Here is a 16,279-nt window from a genome sequence, read left to right as displayed (position 1 = left end):
GCTGTATTCGCAAGAAGAGATCACTAGAGTGATAGAGTATCTTGTGTTTCTTTTCAGGGTGATTCATTTTGTTTGATGTTATCATTATTGTAGATGATTCACACCATAGTGTCTAGTACTAGCAGTGGGTGTGTTTCGAGAATTAGTAATGATATTTGACATCATGACCCCTGACAGGTCTCCCTATGATCGAACGGTATATGAACGTCGTATGTGATCTAATGTTGGGGAATCGTCGAGTGGGTGGCCCCACTCAATTCTTACTACTAGACACGGATTAGGAGTCGGGATGAAATTATTTGTTTCAAGACTTCAGTATTTTGATTATAATTAACCCCGAGGTATGTACAAAGTCATCACATCTTACAGGTAATGATCCTAAGATCATATATAAATGTATTTGGTTCGATTTAAACGAGAGAGTATTTTAACTACTTTTAGAAAGACGGTGACTTTAGCAAGCATAACAATTTCATTACAAACATATGGTACTTAAATGTTTTTGTCGTTGGAAACATTACAAAAGTCCTAATATGGTTTCCTACTGATCCTGCCGGTTCGTTTGTTACATTCCTCCGGCTCCTCCGTCGTTCTTCTCGGTTGGACACTCTCTCTTGAAGTGTCCCATTTCACTGCATAAGTAGCATACTGGGTCCGCCCTGGTGCTGGTGATTGAAGGGAGATGCTGGGTCGGGGCCTTACAGAACCGGGAGGTATGTCCTTTCCTGTTGCAGTTATCACATTGTAAAATTCGGCAAGCTCCTGTGTGATGGAATCCGCACTTGACACACTTTGGGAGTGACCCCTTATATGGTCTGGCCGACGTTTGGGTGGCAGACCCCGTGGCTAGTGTTGAGGCATGTGTCGTGACTGCTGTTGTGATGGTGGGGGTGGCCATAGGTTGTTGTCTTTTAGTGGATCTTTGAGATTGGTGGCGCTCTTTCATGTTCCAAAACTTTCTCTTTGTGCTCGTAGGTTTGTGGCCCGAGGTATTTTCGCTGGCAGGTACCTGTTGGTGCTCCTGATTGTTACCACAATCTGTATTGTCAGTACCGCTTCCATTTCTGCTGGCGTTGTTAGCATTGAACTGTGCCATGACGGCTGCCACGGCTGCCGTGACTGCAGCCTGAAAGGTAGCAGCGTCTATCTGCAGAGTTGGCGCCTTGCTAGTTGGTTGATTTCCCTTTGGTGAAGACATAGCTCTGTTCCATGATGAAAAACAACTTCGTTAGCGGAATTGATTATCTTAAGTGCATCCTTACGATTTATATTAATGCCTATAAATTTTTGCACATTACTGTACTATTCCTAGTGTTTCCGCTAACATTCTTGAAATGGAGTTACAACAGTGGGTAGGGGTAAGTTTCATACGGGCGTTAAGCTTTACTCATCTTAGAATCATGTGTGTCTAAACACGCTTGGCTGAGGAGTTTTGATGGGACCCAATGCATTAGTGTTGGTATGGTCGCACCCCTAAGTTTATGAAGAAGGAACTTCTCAACAAAATGTTTGAAGGTGAAATGATAATGATCTTCCAGAATGGCTATACGTCGCGAGTTTCCAACTAAGTTTTATCTTATGTTGATTTGTAACGTAATTTGGTCGTTAAGGGCGTTCTGAAAACAATTCATAACGGGAGTCTTTATATGGTAAACCCATGAATTTTTAGTAGTTCTGCATCCAAGTGGAGCCTTATAGTTGACCCAGGCTAGGTCCTTATTATGACCAATTGGAGCATGTTCTCGAAGATTTGACCTGCATCCCTATGACGCAGTCCTAATACAGAGTAGAAGTAAGTTCAGGTAGTGATCTTTTGATGTTGGTTGTTTGAAACCGGGTTCCATTGGTTGGTGAATAACATGATCCAACCTTGGAGAGAAGATCAGGAACGATTCCGGAGCTAGATTACTCTAGTCTTACAACTTGAATAGAGTGGGTTTTAGGCAGGCTCCTATGGCAGCATGATGGGAGTGTTTGAACAAAAAGGTGACACAGAATTCGGCTGATTGATACGTCATTGATGGTTAAGATGTAACAAATTAGGGAAAATTGACCTTGTAGAGGGTCTTACATCATATCGAAGCAGGAGTGTCTTGGCCACCTAAAGGCCTCACTAAAGGTACCTACAGTACAAGATAGTTTCATAGGGAATGCCACATAGGGCATAGATAGGAAAAACGATTCCTTTTTAACATGGAATGAAGTAAGGCATCTACTACTGGTGGCGGTCATTTTTCTTGTGATCTCTCAGTTCAGCTAGCTGCCGCTCCATATCAAGCACGTGCCTTTCGTACACCCTCTGGTGTACTCGGAGTTTTATGACATCGGTTCGTGTTTCATCCAGTGCTTGCAGCAAGGTTTCATAGTCTTCCTCATACTTTTCATGAGTGTGCTCAAGGTGATTGGTGCGGATTGTATGTATTCTTGCATTTGCATCAACCTCTGCGATACTATGGAGAGTTGTTCTGCCCTGAATCTCGTCTCGGGCAACTCTACGGACCAGGATTGGAAAAATTCTATCTGCTGGGGTTCCTTCGTTTATGTTGTAAAAGCTTCGATCTCCATCGAACGACATAGGTTGGTCTTGCTCTTCGCTCCAGATTTCCAAGCACTCTACCCAAGGAGGCATCGGGCCTTGAAAGCCGGTCGAGGATTGGGATTGGGAACACGGGTCATCGAGGATAGGTTCGCCATTTCAAGTTCAGAGTCAGAACCGTCAGCAAGGCCTTCAGCTTGGTGACCATCCACAGGGATTGGGTGATCATTCTCTGGCTCCTCTCCGAGCCATTCAATATTGTTGTGGTTAGGGTAGTACGGGTCGTCGTGGGGATGAAATCCAGCCATGATATCTTCGCGAGAAATGGGGATATAAGAAATAACTAAGTAGATGTACTAATCAGATAATTATAAGATGATCTTTATCAGGTACTTCAATACATTGTTTAGTGCATACTAGTCATATGTATTTGGGACATGATAGACCTTCGAATAAGCGACCCTAACTCTAAATCCCCAATCCAACGAGAACTGGAAGTAAAGCAAAGATCCACAGATTCTAAGTCTATGACGTCCTGGATACATATAATTTTAATGTATCCACTAAGCAATTATTGACCTATTGATGAAAATCTATTTAGTTCTCAGATAAGTAATTATAATAACACCAAATACCCCTATGGTATTTCATTGTGGTAGTGTTGGTAAGTTTTTAGACTTGTTGCCATATCACAACCATTCTTGGGCATGTGCTAATCACTCCTCGGACGAGCATAGTTGATCAGGCTATGCCACTCCCAAGACTGACCATACATCCCCGAGCTTACCTGTGATATCCAACAATCATTACTTTTGTTTTGTTCTAGAACGATGTTGACCCTAGTATGTATGCATGCATGTATACTTTTAATAAGAAACTACTTATTTATAAAAGTATAGTTGTTTTGAAAACATAAAATCAGAGACTCTAGTCCCAATGCATTTATAGTTTGTATATCCTATGTGGTTCGATATACTGAGTTCACTATAAACAATGCTCTGATACCAATCTGTCACACCCCCAAACCAAGGATGGCGGAAACGTCCGGGGGTGGAGGACTTCATGTAGAGTATCACAACAACGAGTATAATAGTGCTCAAAGTAAATACAACCATCATAAATATAATTGAAAAAGGTTACACCAAAGTATATGTTTACATGATTCAAATCAATTACATTATGATACAAAGTGAACTGTTCGACGATTTATCGTCCCATCCTCAAAACGTGGTTGATTTCCTGTTTCACTGAATTCCTGAGAATACAAGTAGTTTTGAAAGGTGTCAACACAAAGGTTGGTGAGTTCATAAGATTTTGACAGTAAGAGTTTGAAAATCGATCTTTGTAAAGAGATGTATGTTACCAGGAAAATCCAATATTTTCCTTACAAAAGTTATGTAGTCCTAAATACCAGGACCGAAAATGAACAAATATTTGTCATACTTAAAAATATAAAGGTGGTTTTAAATTGGCATAAAAACCCTTTCTGATGTGAGAAAAATTCCGTAATGAATGATGTGTAGTCTTAAATACCAAGACCAAAAGTATACAATAAAGTATGTAATTGTTGATATAAAAAGTGATTTTAAATCGACATAAAACCCTTTTTTTTTATATGAAGGCGTACAAGTATTTTTCCATACTTAAAGTAATTTCAGTGAGCTAAATAGACCTAACTCGCTAATTTAAGGTTAGAACCCGTAAATCTTATGATTGTTAATACCACATGTGAGCTATTATAACCATACTTGACATAGACGGCCTCGTAATGCGACGTTCTTCAGGCGTCGCCGTTAAATGACACTTGTCACCACAGACCTGCCGGTCTAGCTGTTGCGAGCAGCTCTGGTGTGGGTTTATCAAACACAATATAGATCTATACACAACTATCACGTTCTCCCTACAAGAGACTCTGGTTACAATTTACAGGACTTTTTGACTTTGTTACTTTGGAAGTAACCCGAAGGGAATGACTCACAAATTTATTCATTAACAGATTTACGTGAACTAACGGAAAACCTTTGGTAAATAAGTTTGAGAAGTAAATGATACATAAACTATACCTATTATAGTTTATCCAAAACGTTTGTAATGTATAAGAATTCTTTTATGAATGCTTTAATGCTATGAATCCATAAACTATGCTCATTATAGCTTAATATACGTGTTCTAATGAATGAATAATCTTATCATGAATGGCAATATTTCAGTTTATGATGATAAATTAACATGGAAACACATTCAATATTTGGAACTTATCGTTATACACTTTGCTCAACATAATACAAAGTGTTATGAAAGTTATAAGCTGTTAACAAATTTTCAACCTTTCTACACTGTTTTTGAAAATTCATAGAAAAATCATACGAAGCTGAAAACTAAATCCATAAATTCTGAGAGATAAATGTGTCTAGTTTACTCATAATTTTTATCATGATTTTTAATGACCTCCAACTTGGGTGAAAATGTCCATAATCACAGACTGGTCCGGATTGGTGTTTGAAATGATAGGCAGTTTTGTAAAAATCCCCATAAATTGTAGAAAAATCGTATGGAGATGTGCAAGTAGTCATTTTAAAGCTAAGAACTGGAACTACTTACACCTAAAACAGTTTTGAAAACTAAAATGTTTAAGGGGTCCAAAACAGTCCGTGAATGGAGTTGAACTTTTCTGATGAAGGCTGTTAGAAAAGTATAGTTATGTTCTTGGTGTTTTAACTTGTATTCCCCCCCTAAAAACTTAAGAAAACATAAAAATGTAGGGGTATGAAGTCACCTTAAGTGTTTTCAGTAGATGATTGTTGAAGAATGGAGGTGTTTAACTCAAGAACACTTGGAGATGCCTTGAAGATTTTTGAGAATCTAGCATCATAGTTATGGAGTTTGTATAAGCTATCAATGATTTGAGTAGAATGAAGTGTAAAAATCACAAGGAGGATGAATTACACTTACCAAGAGTGGAAGAACACTTGATGATCAGCCTTGGGATCTTGAATTAGAGAGAAAAGTTGGAGAGAAAATTGGAGTTGAATCTTTGGTGGAATGAGAGTGATTGAAAGAAAATGAGGAGAGAGGTGGAGTGACCAGCCCTAGAACGTGGGGATGGCTTGTGAGAGGGGTAAAAAGTACAAGGAAGTGACAAGGTATGGTGGGGAGGAGTGTGGGTTAATCATGGAGTGGGTATGAGGTTGCTTGTGTCATAAAATTAGGTAAAGTCAACACTCTACCTTTGTACTTTACCTACTCTCTTTTGGATAAGGTTTTATCCTTAAAATATGATTAAATCATTAATTTAGGGGTCTTATATTTTAAAATAAAGTTTTGGGTGAAAATCTCATGTTAAAACAATTAAAAACGGCTTAAGACGCGAATTTAATCGAAAACCGGGAGAAAAAGGGCTTCCCAGCGAGACCTCTCGGTCCTAGGCCGAGGTTCGGTCCCTAGGTCGAGGTTCGGTCAGGAATGGTGCTGATTCGGAAGCGAGAGGCTGAGCCGGAAGCGAGAAGCGAAGCGAGGGTTCTGTCCGAAGAGTAGTCAGAACCGAAGGAACTGTAGTGAACAGTACTTTCGGTTCGGTTCTTCCTTTTTAAGCGAGGTTCGGTTAGTGTGAACAGTACCTTCGGTTCAGTTCCTCTTCATCAGGAGGTTCGGTTCCTAAGAGGACTTTCGGGTCCTAAGAGGGGTTTCGGTTCCTAAGAGGGGTTTCGGTTCCTTAGGTCCGTTTTTCGCGTAGACTTCCGTTTTTGGGCTGTTTTCGCCAACTTCGAGGGTCGGGATGCCCCGAGTGATTTTAGAAAGTTGGGAGAGATTTCGAGAGAGATTTGAGAGAGATTCCACATACTCAGAGGGATTTGGGAGAGATTTGACATACTTGGGGAGATTTCACATACAAAGAGATATTTGGAAGAGATTTCACATTCTTAGAGAGTTTTGGGAGAGATTTGACATTCTTGGAGAGATTTCTCATTCAGAGAGAGATTTGGGAGAGATTTCACATACTTAGAGAGATTTGGGAGAGATTTGACATTCTTGGAGAGATTTCTCATTCAGAGAGAGATTTGGGAGAGATTTGACATTCTTGGAGAGATTTCTCATACAAAGAGAGATTTGGGAGAGATTTCACATACTTAGAGAGATTTGGGAGAGATTTGACATTCTTGGAGAGATTTCTCATACAAAGAGAGATTTGGAAGAGATTTCTCATACTTAGAGAGATTTGGGAGAGATTTGACATTCTCGGAGAGATTTCTCATTCAGAGAGAGATTTGGGAGAGATTTGACATTCTTGGAGAGATTTCTCATACAAAGAGAGATTTGGGAGAGATTTCACATACTTAGAGAGATTTGGGAGAGATTTGACATTCTTGGAGAGATTTCTCATACAAAGAGAGATTTGGGAGAGATTTCTCATACTTAGAGAGATTTGGGAGAGATTTCTGATAAGAAGAGATGGAGTGAACACGATTGAGAGAGGTTTCATTGGTGACCTTTTTGAGTGTTCGGTTTCGCAATGCAGGGTCCGTAAGCCCCGTTAAGCCTTGTTTAAGGATCTTGCATACTCCCGATGAGTATGCAACATTGTTTTATCGGTTTGGCTCGCCACGTACCACAGTTTTAGGTTGAGGAGATCTAGATGTACGCACTTTTCGATTTATGATTTCTCAATAGAATAGAGAGTTGTTTAGAAATTACATAATGTAAACTCTAATACTCATGGCAAATTGAGTTGACCGGTTTGACTTGTTGACTTTAGTTGACTTTGACTTGACCGAAAATTGACGGTTGTCACACCATGCATCAAACTCAAAGGCTTATCCTACTAATAACGCTCAATACAACTTCTTGGAGATCATCGTAAAGACTCTATAACCAACCTTTAGACAAACGATCTCAAACCAAAGAATGTATGAAAGAATCAAGGGTAAAAATCTTGTGAAACCTCACTGAAAGGAGCACCTCATCTATGCTAGAAAACCTGAGGTATAGAAAGGCTTGGAAATTCTAAGAATTGTTATATCACTTTCAAATTAAAGTACTTGGGTGGCACTCCCAATTAGGGGCTCTACCCCTAGGACCTCGTCAGGGGCTGCCACCCCTTAGACCTCGCTTCCAGGGGCACTACCCCCGGACCCCCGTTCGTGTAGGGGCTTCACCCCCAAATGATAGTGTACTTTGAAAAATTTGATCAAACTTAAACAAGTGTGCACTCCACACCTCCCTTGATTGTTTAATATTTATCAAGATCAGTTTTATACAACAAATTAATATTATTACACTTAAATAACATTGATGATAACAAATCACCAACAAACATCCCCCATTTAAGTGTAATCTTGATTAACTTAAAACAAAACATAACAACAACAAGTTGATGCACAAATGAAATGTCGTGACGATTGAATTTCACATTAGTATGTTATTCATTCGAAATATACGAATATCGGGGTGTCACTAAGGATTGAATCCTTTCTATTCATATTAAATATATGAAGATAATACACACAACAGTTTAAATTCTCACAAGTTATAGCTTGACACTATACTTTACAAGCTTATGTCCAATCCTTCAATAAGGATATCAAAGCCAAGTCCTAACTTCTTGAAGCAACCAAACTTCATTCTTATAGAGGTAGTCCTTTTGTTCTTGCACCTGCAAATACAATTTCTTTAAAAGAATTATTAAGAATATAAATTCAACCTCCTTTGTAGTACCGAACACATACCTTGGGATTATGATAATAATGTGTTCCAATCTTCAAATATCAATCTTTCCACGTTGAATTCAGCTCAAACCCAGCCATAGGCTCTGCCCCTTGGACCCTGCTCTCAGGGGTGCTGCCCCTGGACCCCCATTCGTTCAGGGGCTTCGCCCCTAAATGATAGTGTACTTTTAAAAACTTGATCAAAATTAAACAAGCGTGCACTCCACACCTCCCTTACTTGTTTGCTATTTATCAAGATCATTTTTGGTCAACAAATTAATCCTATTACACTTAAATGACATTGATGATAATAAATCACCAACAATCTATCCAGACATCATGTCAAAAAGAAGTAAGACTCCCACCCCCACCCTAATAATGAAATATGAATGAAGGTTTAGCCCCTTCTCTCTCAAATAGCACAAGGAATTAATGACCCCTCAATCCAGGGACCAAACCAAGATCTTATAGGGTTTAAGGATGTACAATGACCATACTTATGGTTATCAAAGTCACGATCTTGATTGTAGAATTGTACGATCATACGATCTTACCTTGGTAAATCGACCCGATCTTAATAGGATTGTTTTTCGGTAAAATCGTGATAGGATCGTAGGATCATAGGATTGTGACTATTCTTTCAAAACAAAATTCTAATACTTTTACATTGACTAACTACATAGAATACCAATTTTGAAATGTTGATCAATAAATGATATAATGGATATGTATTTTTATGTTTTAAACAATTTATTGTTAACTGAACGATTAACAAATTGGTGAAAATGTATTTTTTATGTATTAAAATATTGTTGGTAGGATCTTACGATCCGATTCGATCTTACGATCACGATCTTTCAAAGAAAAAATCAATCCTATGTAAGATCCCGATCTTGACAACCTTGATCCTTGCCATAAATCATGTGAATTGTCCTCACCTAAAGAGAATCCAGAGAATAAAAGACACGCCAACGCCACTGAAAAAACATATACATTTTAAAGAAATCACCACCTTTCCCACATTTGCTTAACTGATTTTGTTAAAAAAATTCACTGCCTTTACCACATTTCCCTAAATGATTTTGTTAACAAAATTGACCATCATTCCTTGTCTAATTTTGGTAAAAACAGTAGTTTAAATCTTTGAAATGAGTATTTTATTATTTCTTGTATAGGTGGTTCATGGTAGTTAGAAAATATGAAATGTATATATGTTAAATTGTTTGTTAAAAAAAGAGTAGAAATTCGTCTAATACATATTTTCCTGATTTATTAAATTTGGTCAAACAGAAGATACGTGTGGAAAACAAACCTAATAACTAAGAGTTGTGTAAATTTCATGAAAAATGTAACAACCAATACTTTTATTAAACATTTAATATTTAAAAACTGGGATTAATATCCGAGTATTAGAACTAATTCTCAATTGTATTATTATTTCATATATCTGACTGAAGACAAAACTGTAACGCCGGGTTCCTGGTATGTTTTTAAATTATAATTTTATTCATTTAAGGCAGGAACTCGACGAGTTGGAGGCCCTAAACTCGTCGAGTAAGAAATGGATTCGACACAGGTTTTGAAGTTTACTCGACGAGTTGGAAGCCTCAACTCGACGAGTAGGACTGCCAGAGTGAAACCCTAATTTCGGGGTTTTTCACCCTATTTAAGCATCTTAATCCGCTTATGCCAACCTCATTTACAGCCTCCAAGTCCCAAACCCTAGATCCAGAAACCCTAATGCAATTGTGAACTTGTGAGCCATTTTTGAGTTAAGTTTTGTGTGTCTGAAGGTTGTGGATGAAGAAGAAGCTAGAGGATTCAAGGAGAAGCTAGTAGATCCAGAGACTTCCTTTCATTCTCATCATTTTCTGGTAAGCAAGTCTCAAACTTGATTAGTAACTTCTTAGATCTCTTTATTATCATATTATGGGGTGTTTGGTCCAAGAAGCTTGACCTTTGGGTTATGCACATCCCAAGTGGGTGAACCATCAGATCTGGAATCATGGAGGGTTTTCATGGCATAAAGGTGCAAACTTTATGGCCATTGAAGTCCCATGCAAGCTATAGGATGTCCTTTTGGCCTTTTAAGCTCCAAAAGGCCATGCATAGAGTGAAAGGAGGAAGCTTTACGTGTTCATGTAGTGTTTAGGGTCTAGATCTCTGTTTGTATGCTTTAGTTTGGAGTATGGATGACTTGTGGACCAAGATCTAGGTCCTAAAGAGTTAGGGTTTTAGCTAGGTTCTTCAATTAAGGGTATTAACAGGTAAAGTTGGAAACTTTACCTTTAAAAGGACAATTTCAGTGTATAGGTGAAGCATAGGGATTAGATTTGAAGACTAGGGGCTTAATCTATTAAGATAGCTTAACACACTATAGAACTCATCGAGTCCATAGAGGAACTCGATAAGTTGGGAAGAAGCATCCCAATTCGCTTAAAGTCAAAACTTGACGAGTTCAAGGATGGCTCGACGAGTTGATTGGAGAAGTCCCAATTCTGTAGAAAAGAGGAACTCGACGAGTTGTGAAAGAACTCGTTGAGTGGGATCGCGATTTCAGGGTTCATGATTCGTAGAACTCGACGAGTTGATGGATCAATTCGGCGAGCTAAGTCAACCCAGGATGTTGACTTTGACTTTGACTTTGACCAAGGTTGAACCGTAAAGGGGTGTTAAGTATAGAATGTTATCTAAGAGGTTGTTCTGTATAGGGTGTGAGTAGAGCCGGTTGCGGAGCAGGGACTTTCAGCTATTTACGACATCGTATGAGAACAAGGAACTAATTGCGCAGGGACAAGGTTTGAAAACTCAAACCTTGAGTTAATGCTTAAGATCAATGTTTGCTTCTGATTATAAGTTCAAGTCAAGTCTGGCAAGACCAGTCAAGACTTGAAGATCAACAAAGTACTTCAAGTATTAAATATGAGACAATAAGAATAATCAAAGTAAAGATAATAAATGAACAAGTAGAATGTTTGAAAGAGTATGATTTGAGAGAAAGGTTCAAGTGAAGTAAATGTGAAAATATCTATCTAAGGAGGAACAATCTGTCTATTATTCTTGTCATTAAAAGCTCCTTATATACAGTGGCGGAACTAGGAATTTTGATATGGGGGAACAAACATTGTCAATATATTATATGTAGTTATCCAATATTGGCCATTAAAAAACATGTTATAATCTCTTTAGTTGGGGTTACAATAACATGAAACATGTTTACAAATAATATTTTTTATGTATATATAATACTTTTTGGGGGTACTATAGTACCCCCAACGCCCCATCTAGCTCCGCCACTGCTTATATAGAAGAAGGGGTACATCGTACAAACTTGAATACATACATAGGATTGGACAAAAGAGTTACGTCTCACACTCTGATTATCCCTTTCATAAAATAAACTAAACTGAGTCCTATGAACGGTTACATCAAACTAAAAGACAAGAATAATAAATGTAAAGACAGATAGACACATTCGGAAGTATACACCATTTTGGAACATTTGCACTTGATCATTCTCTCTATTCCGGACACCAACTTGTTATGTTCTTTGTTTGCTTAGATTAGTTTACTTTTGTTCTTTATACTTGAAGTGTATCCGATCGATACAAACCTTCAGCTTCCACTGATACAAGCTCTAGTCGAGAAAAACCCACCATCTATAGATCTAGACCTCTGAATTCGGATTGATTCAAAACCAGGATGTTTTGAAGGAGATGAACTAAAATTTTTTTGACTCGCCACTTCTTTTCAGGAAACATCCTTATTCTTTTGTTTAGTTTCTTGAACCATGGTAACATCAACTTATTTCTTTTTACCCATTCCATTCGATATCTTCATCGGAATTCACTTCAACAAACTTTCCATCAATCTCATTCTCATACTTTGACGTTTCTTGAAATTTACCATCTTCTTCACCTTGTTCATTTATTTCACCTTCCTCATGTTCTCTATCATTTTCATCATGCATCTCATGCACCTGTATTGATTCCCCCTCTTCGTAATTATTCGAAGTAGAACCTTCTTCTGAACATCCATCACATGTATTACTACTAGACATCCAAGTTGATGTCTCTCAAATCTGAATTATATACTCTTGATCATAAACATTTACCAAGCAAGTCTTTGAAATTGTACCTTTAATCTTTGTTGAAATACAATCACCTTTAATCCACGAGCAATACAATCACCTTGATCATCATCTAAAAATAATACCTCTCCCCATATCTATTCATGAAACTCAAGGATCAAAATTCATCATATTTTATTTATGAGAAATCAAATTTCCTTATATTTTTTCTTTCTATCATCTTTCTATATACTTATGAATGTGACATGTATCATATTTAATAGAATTGATAAATTTTTATTATATTTATCATTGATAGGAAAAAAAGAGAAGGTTATTTAATTTCTTTTATTTATTGTGTTTAGCAACAGTTGAATGAGATGTAAATAAGTATTCGTTTATTCGACATGCTTTTAAACTGGATGGCACAAAAAACAATGATAAACCAGATATTTATAAGTACCATATATGGAAAACAATACCAGTAATTGCATTATCAAATTGTTATATAAATGTAATTGTGGAGAGCTACATACACATTTATATATATATAAATGTATAGTTATAGTTTGGACCAATGTGCATGGGGTCCACAACTGCTGTCGGCTTGTAGTCACAGGCCCCCATATAAATCAATGAAGCAGGTACATGAACTCCATAGTCCGTCCATACAAATACAAAATCATCATAGAGAGGACCTCTCATCCTCCTCCTCCTCCTCCTCTCTGTTCTTTTGTGCTTGAACTGAATCTTCTTCCCGTTTCTTAATTCTACCTTCTTGCTGCCTTTATGTTACTTCCACTTGCTGCTGGTTTTGCAGCATGGTTTTTGGCTTCTTAATGTGAAAAAACACTCACTTTTTCACCTTTGAAAGTCAATTCGGGTGTGTGTATCTTTAACCTCAGAGCTCTCAAGTTTCTTGAGAGGAGAATAAAAAACCAGACAAAAAAAAAAAAAAAGATCATCTATTTTTTACAAGAAAACGAGAAATGTATGCTGAGACTGGCCTAATGTTTCCTTATTTTCAGAACTTCTCATCTGATGTTCAACAATTTGATGATTTCTGTCACTCACAGAAGTCTATTACTTGCTTGGTAATTCCATTTACGGTCTTTCTTTTTCTCTCTATTAATCGTACTCTGTTAAATCCGTTCTTCTTTCCATCACCTTGAATGCTGTATTTGATTAGGTCTTATATATATGCATGTATGATTTAGGGTTTTTGAGATTTTTGATTGAAATGCATGGTTACTTTATCGTATAGCTAGTTATCGTAATATTATGTGTTACTTAGTGTAGCAATTAAACCTCCAAAGATGGGTTCTTGGTGGTTTTTGACTTCTTGCTATCTTCTTCATTCCTGAGGGATTAAGAAATTAACTGATTCATGAACTTATTTTAGTTATCAAGAAACCCCTTTTGAATTCCTTCAGGAACTGGCGAAGATTTCAAGAAATGCTCAAGAATTTTCTTGGCAATCAAAGAGAGTTGTGTGTGGATGTATATATTCGTTCTTTCCCATTGTGAAAGGGTAGTGAGAATCGTTGATTAATGTCCATTTCAGTGTTGTTTTCCAATGTTCTTGAATAGAAGGGACATATTCAGCTATCTTATTGTTTACCCATTCCTCAATTTGTTAATATCTGATGTCAACTTGTATTAAAGATTCACCTTTTCACCGCACTCACCAGAACTCAAATCAACCAAAAAAAAAAAAAGTAGGATAAATGGAAAAGCTAAAGCAAAGGTACCACTTCTGTAGTAATTTGCTCCAATAGTTTTGATTTACGGAAATTATAATCTCACTAAAGGCAATTGACCTAATAAAGTTGCTTTTGATCTTTCTCACTTGTTTAAATGCGAACCAGTGCGCTACAAGCCAACCCCATAATATTCTTGAGTGTTCGTAAGTCTTACCTCACCATCGGTTTCCATTTTCACAAAAAAAATAAAAAAAAAATCGTCTACTTCATTTTGGGAAGATTATTCGGTGCAAAAGTCATTACATTGTCTCTAATGAATCAAGTTGTAGTAGTTTAACCCTAAAATCAGACCATTGGATCTTTACGATAGTGGAGGGTAGTTATTTTCTCAAGATTTCTTCTTATAAATTCAATTTTTGTTAGCTAAGACATTTGAGAATCATGTATTAGTTCATATATGATTTGTTCGTTTCTTGATTGATTGTTAAATGAGAATTCTTGTGGTTTCTAATGAATCTTTATTTGGTATGTTCAGGATAACCTAATTCAGACCTCCACTATATCAGATTATGATCTTGGGGGCGAAGGGGATCTTTTCAAAGCACCTGAACCTATAATTGAACAGCCATTAATCAGCCTTGATCCTATGACATCTGCAATTGCAATGATCACTTGTGGAGAAGACACCATTTCCCCCCAAGAACTCAAAGTTACAGATATCGAATCACTGCAGAACGAAGAGTTTCTGAATGACGTTTTCTATGAATGTAAAAACATCTTGGCTCAAGAAGCAGCAGCAGCAGCAACTGAATCATCACCATTATCTGAAGTCCTAAGTTTCAGTTTCCCAGTGGTTGCAACAGATGAAAACACGGTTGCAAAGGAGAACGTCCATCCATCATGTCAAATCCCAAAAAGCATGAGCGCTGATAGTTTAAACTCAATGGATTGGATTCAAGGGGCTCAAATTAAGCCAAGTTTTCTGAATTTCAGTGAATTGGATTTTGGGAATGCTTATGGTATGCGAAGGGCTTTCAGTGATGGAGACATAAAGGTCATATTCGATTTATTTTCTACATTGTATATGCATATGAGAATAGAGTTTGTATGATTCAGATTTTGTATTTCAACATATTAACTAAAAAGAATCTATCTGTAAAGGGGTACTAAACCTTGGCTTTAAAACACCTCGATCTATTAACTACAAATATTACCACGGCTAAGCACTGAGCCCAGTTATTATGCAAAGACCTAAAAAAAACATGGGACAATCAAGCAAAACACAAACTTATATGGTATTATAGAATCAATCAAGAAAAAGAAGTTCTGCCTTATATTGATAGTGGTTTTTCTTTTATGACAGACCCTTGCGGATGCAAACACCAACACAGGACTGATTCAATATCCCCTTGGGCTTGGACAGCAGCAGCAGCCACCACTAATCAGTGAGCGTGCCATTGAAGACCGTATGCAAAAGCTCTCAAGATACAGGAACAAGAAAACAAAGAGGAATTTTGGCAGAAAAATCAAGGTAATTACTCTGAATTATCTATGTATTCAAATCACATATGCACATTTCTAGACCTGCTTAAGCGCAAGTAGTTGGTTTTATTTGTATGAATTTAATTTGAATTGGGGTTTCTGGTTCTGGGTTTTTTTTTTTTTCAGTATGCTTGCAGGAAGGCTTTGGCGGACAGTCAGCCAAGGATCAGAGGAAGGTTTGCAAAAACAGATGAATCTGAGATGTTGAGAAAGTAGTGAAGAAGATATATATATATAGAGAACATCAGCATGTAGAAATTATCAATAGATGAAATGAAGAGAAGAAAATTATTGTGGTAGCTTTACAATGCCAATGCCACCCTCCCCCAGTGGTCAAAGTCAGAGTGAGTAGTAGGGTTTGCTAAATAAGGAAAGTAGCTAGCTAGCAAGAGAGCCTCTCGATCATAATCATCATCTCTTATTATTTGTAATAATCTTTTAATTATAGTCCCCGTAATGCTCGCTCAACTTGTCTTGTATATAAAGTATTTGTTGAATAACTTGTTTTAATTTAAATTCTTGTGCATGTGCGACTCCTTTCAGATCAAAGATTAAAAAAAAAAAAAAAAAAAAACTGATTTCTTTTGGTCATAATTAAGAATCAAATGTTGCGCCTTGTAATTTGATTGATAGGAAAACACCAACCAGATATGAAAGACGCTTTCATCCAATCGATATACACATACCTTTCATGAAAATCATCATTTTTATGAAAAAAACCTCTAGT

General features: G+C 37.1%; 1 protein-coding gene across 1 annotated transcript; it reads left to right on the top strand.

Annotated features, from left to right (window-relative positions):
* Positions 1 to 12,950: 12,950 nt before the first annotated feature.
* LOC111888857 (uncharacterized) lies at positions 12,951 to 16,068 on the top strand. The gene is made up of 4 exons (XM_023884983.3): positions 12,951 to 13,401; positions 14,546 to 15,064; positions 15,374 to 15,541; positions 15,679 to 16,068. The coding sequence occupies exons 1-4, from the start codon at positions 13,297 to 13,299 to the stop codon at positions 15,766 to 15,768; spliced, it is 882 nt and encodes a 293-aa protein (XP_023740751.1). The 5' UTR covers positions 12,951 to 13,296; the 3' UTR covers positions 15,769 to 16,068.
* The last annotated feature ends 211 nt before the right edge of the window (positions 16,069 to 16,279 follow it).

This window comes from Lactuca sativa, chromosome 2, assembly GCF_002870075.4.
Source record: "Lactuca sativa cultivar Salinas chromosome 2, Lsat_Salinas_v11, whole genome shotgun sequence".
Taxonomy (NCBI): Eukaryota; Viridiplantae; Streptophyta; class Magnoliopsida; order Asterales; family Asteraceae; genus Lactuca; species Lactuca sativa.
Note: the sequence above shows the minus strand (reverse complement) of the source record. Positions and strands in the feature narration are given on the sequence as shown.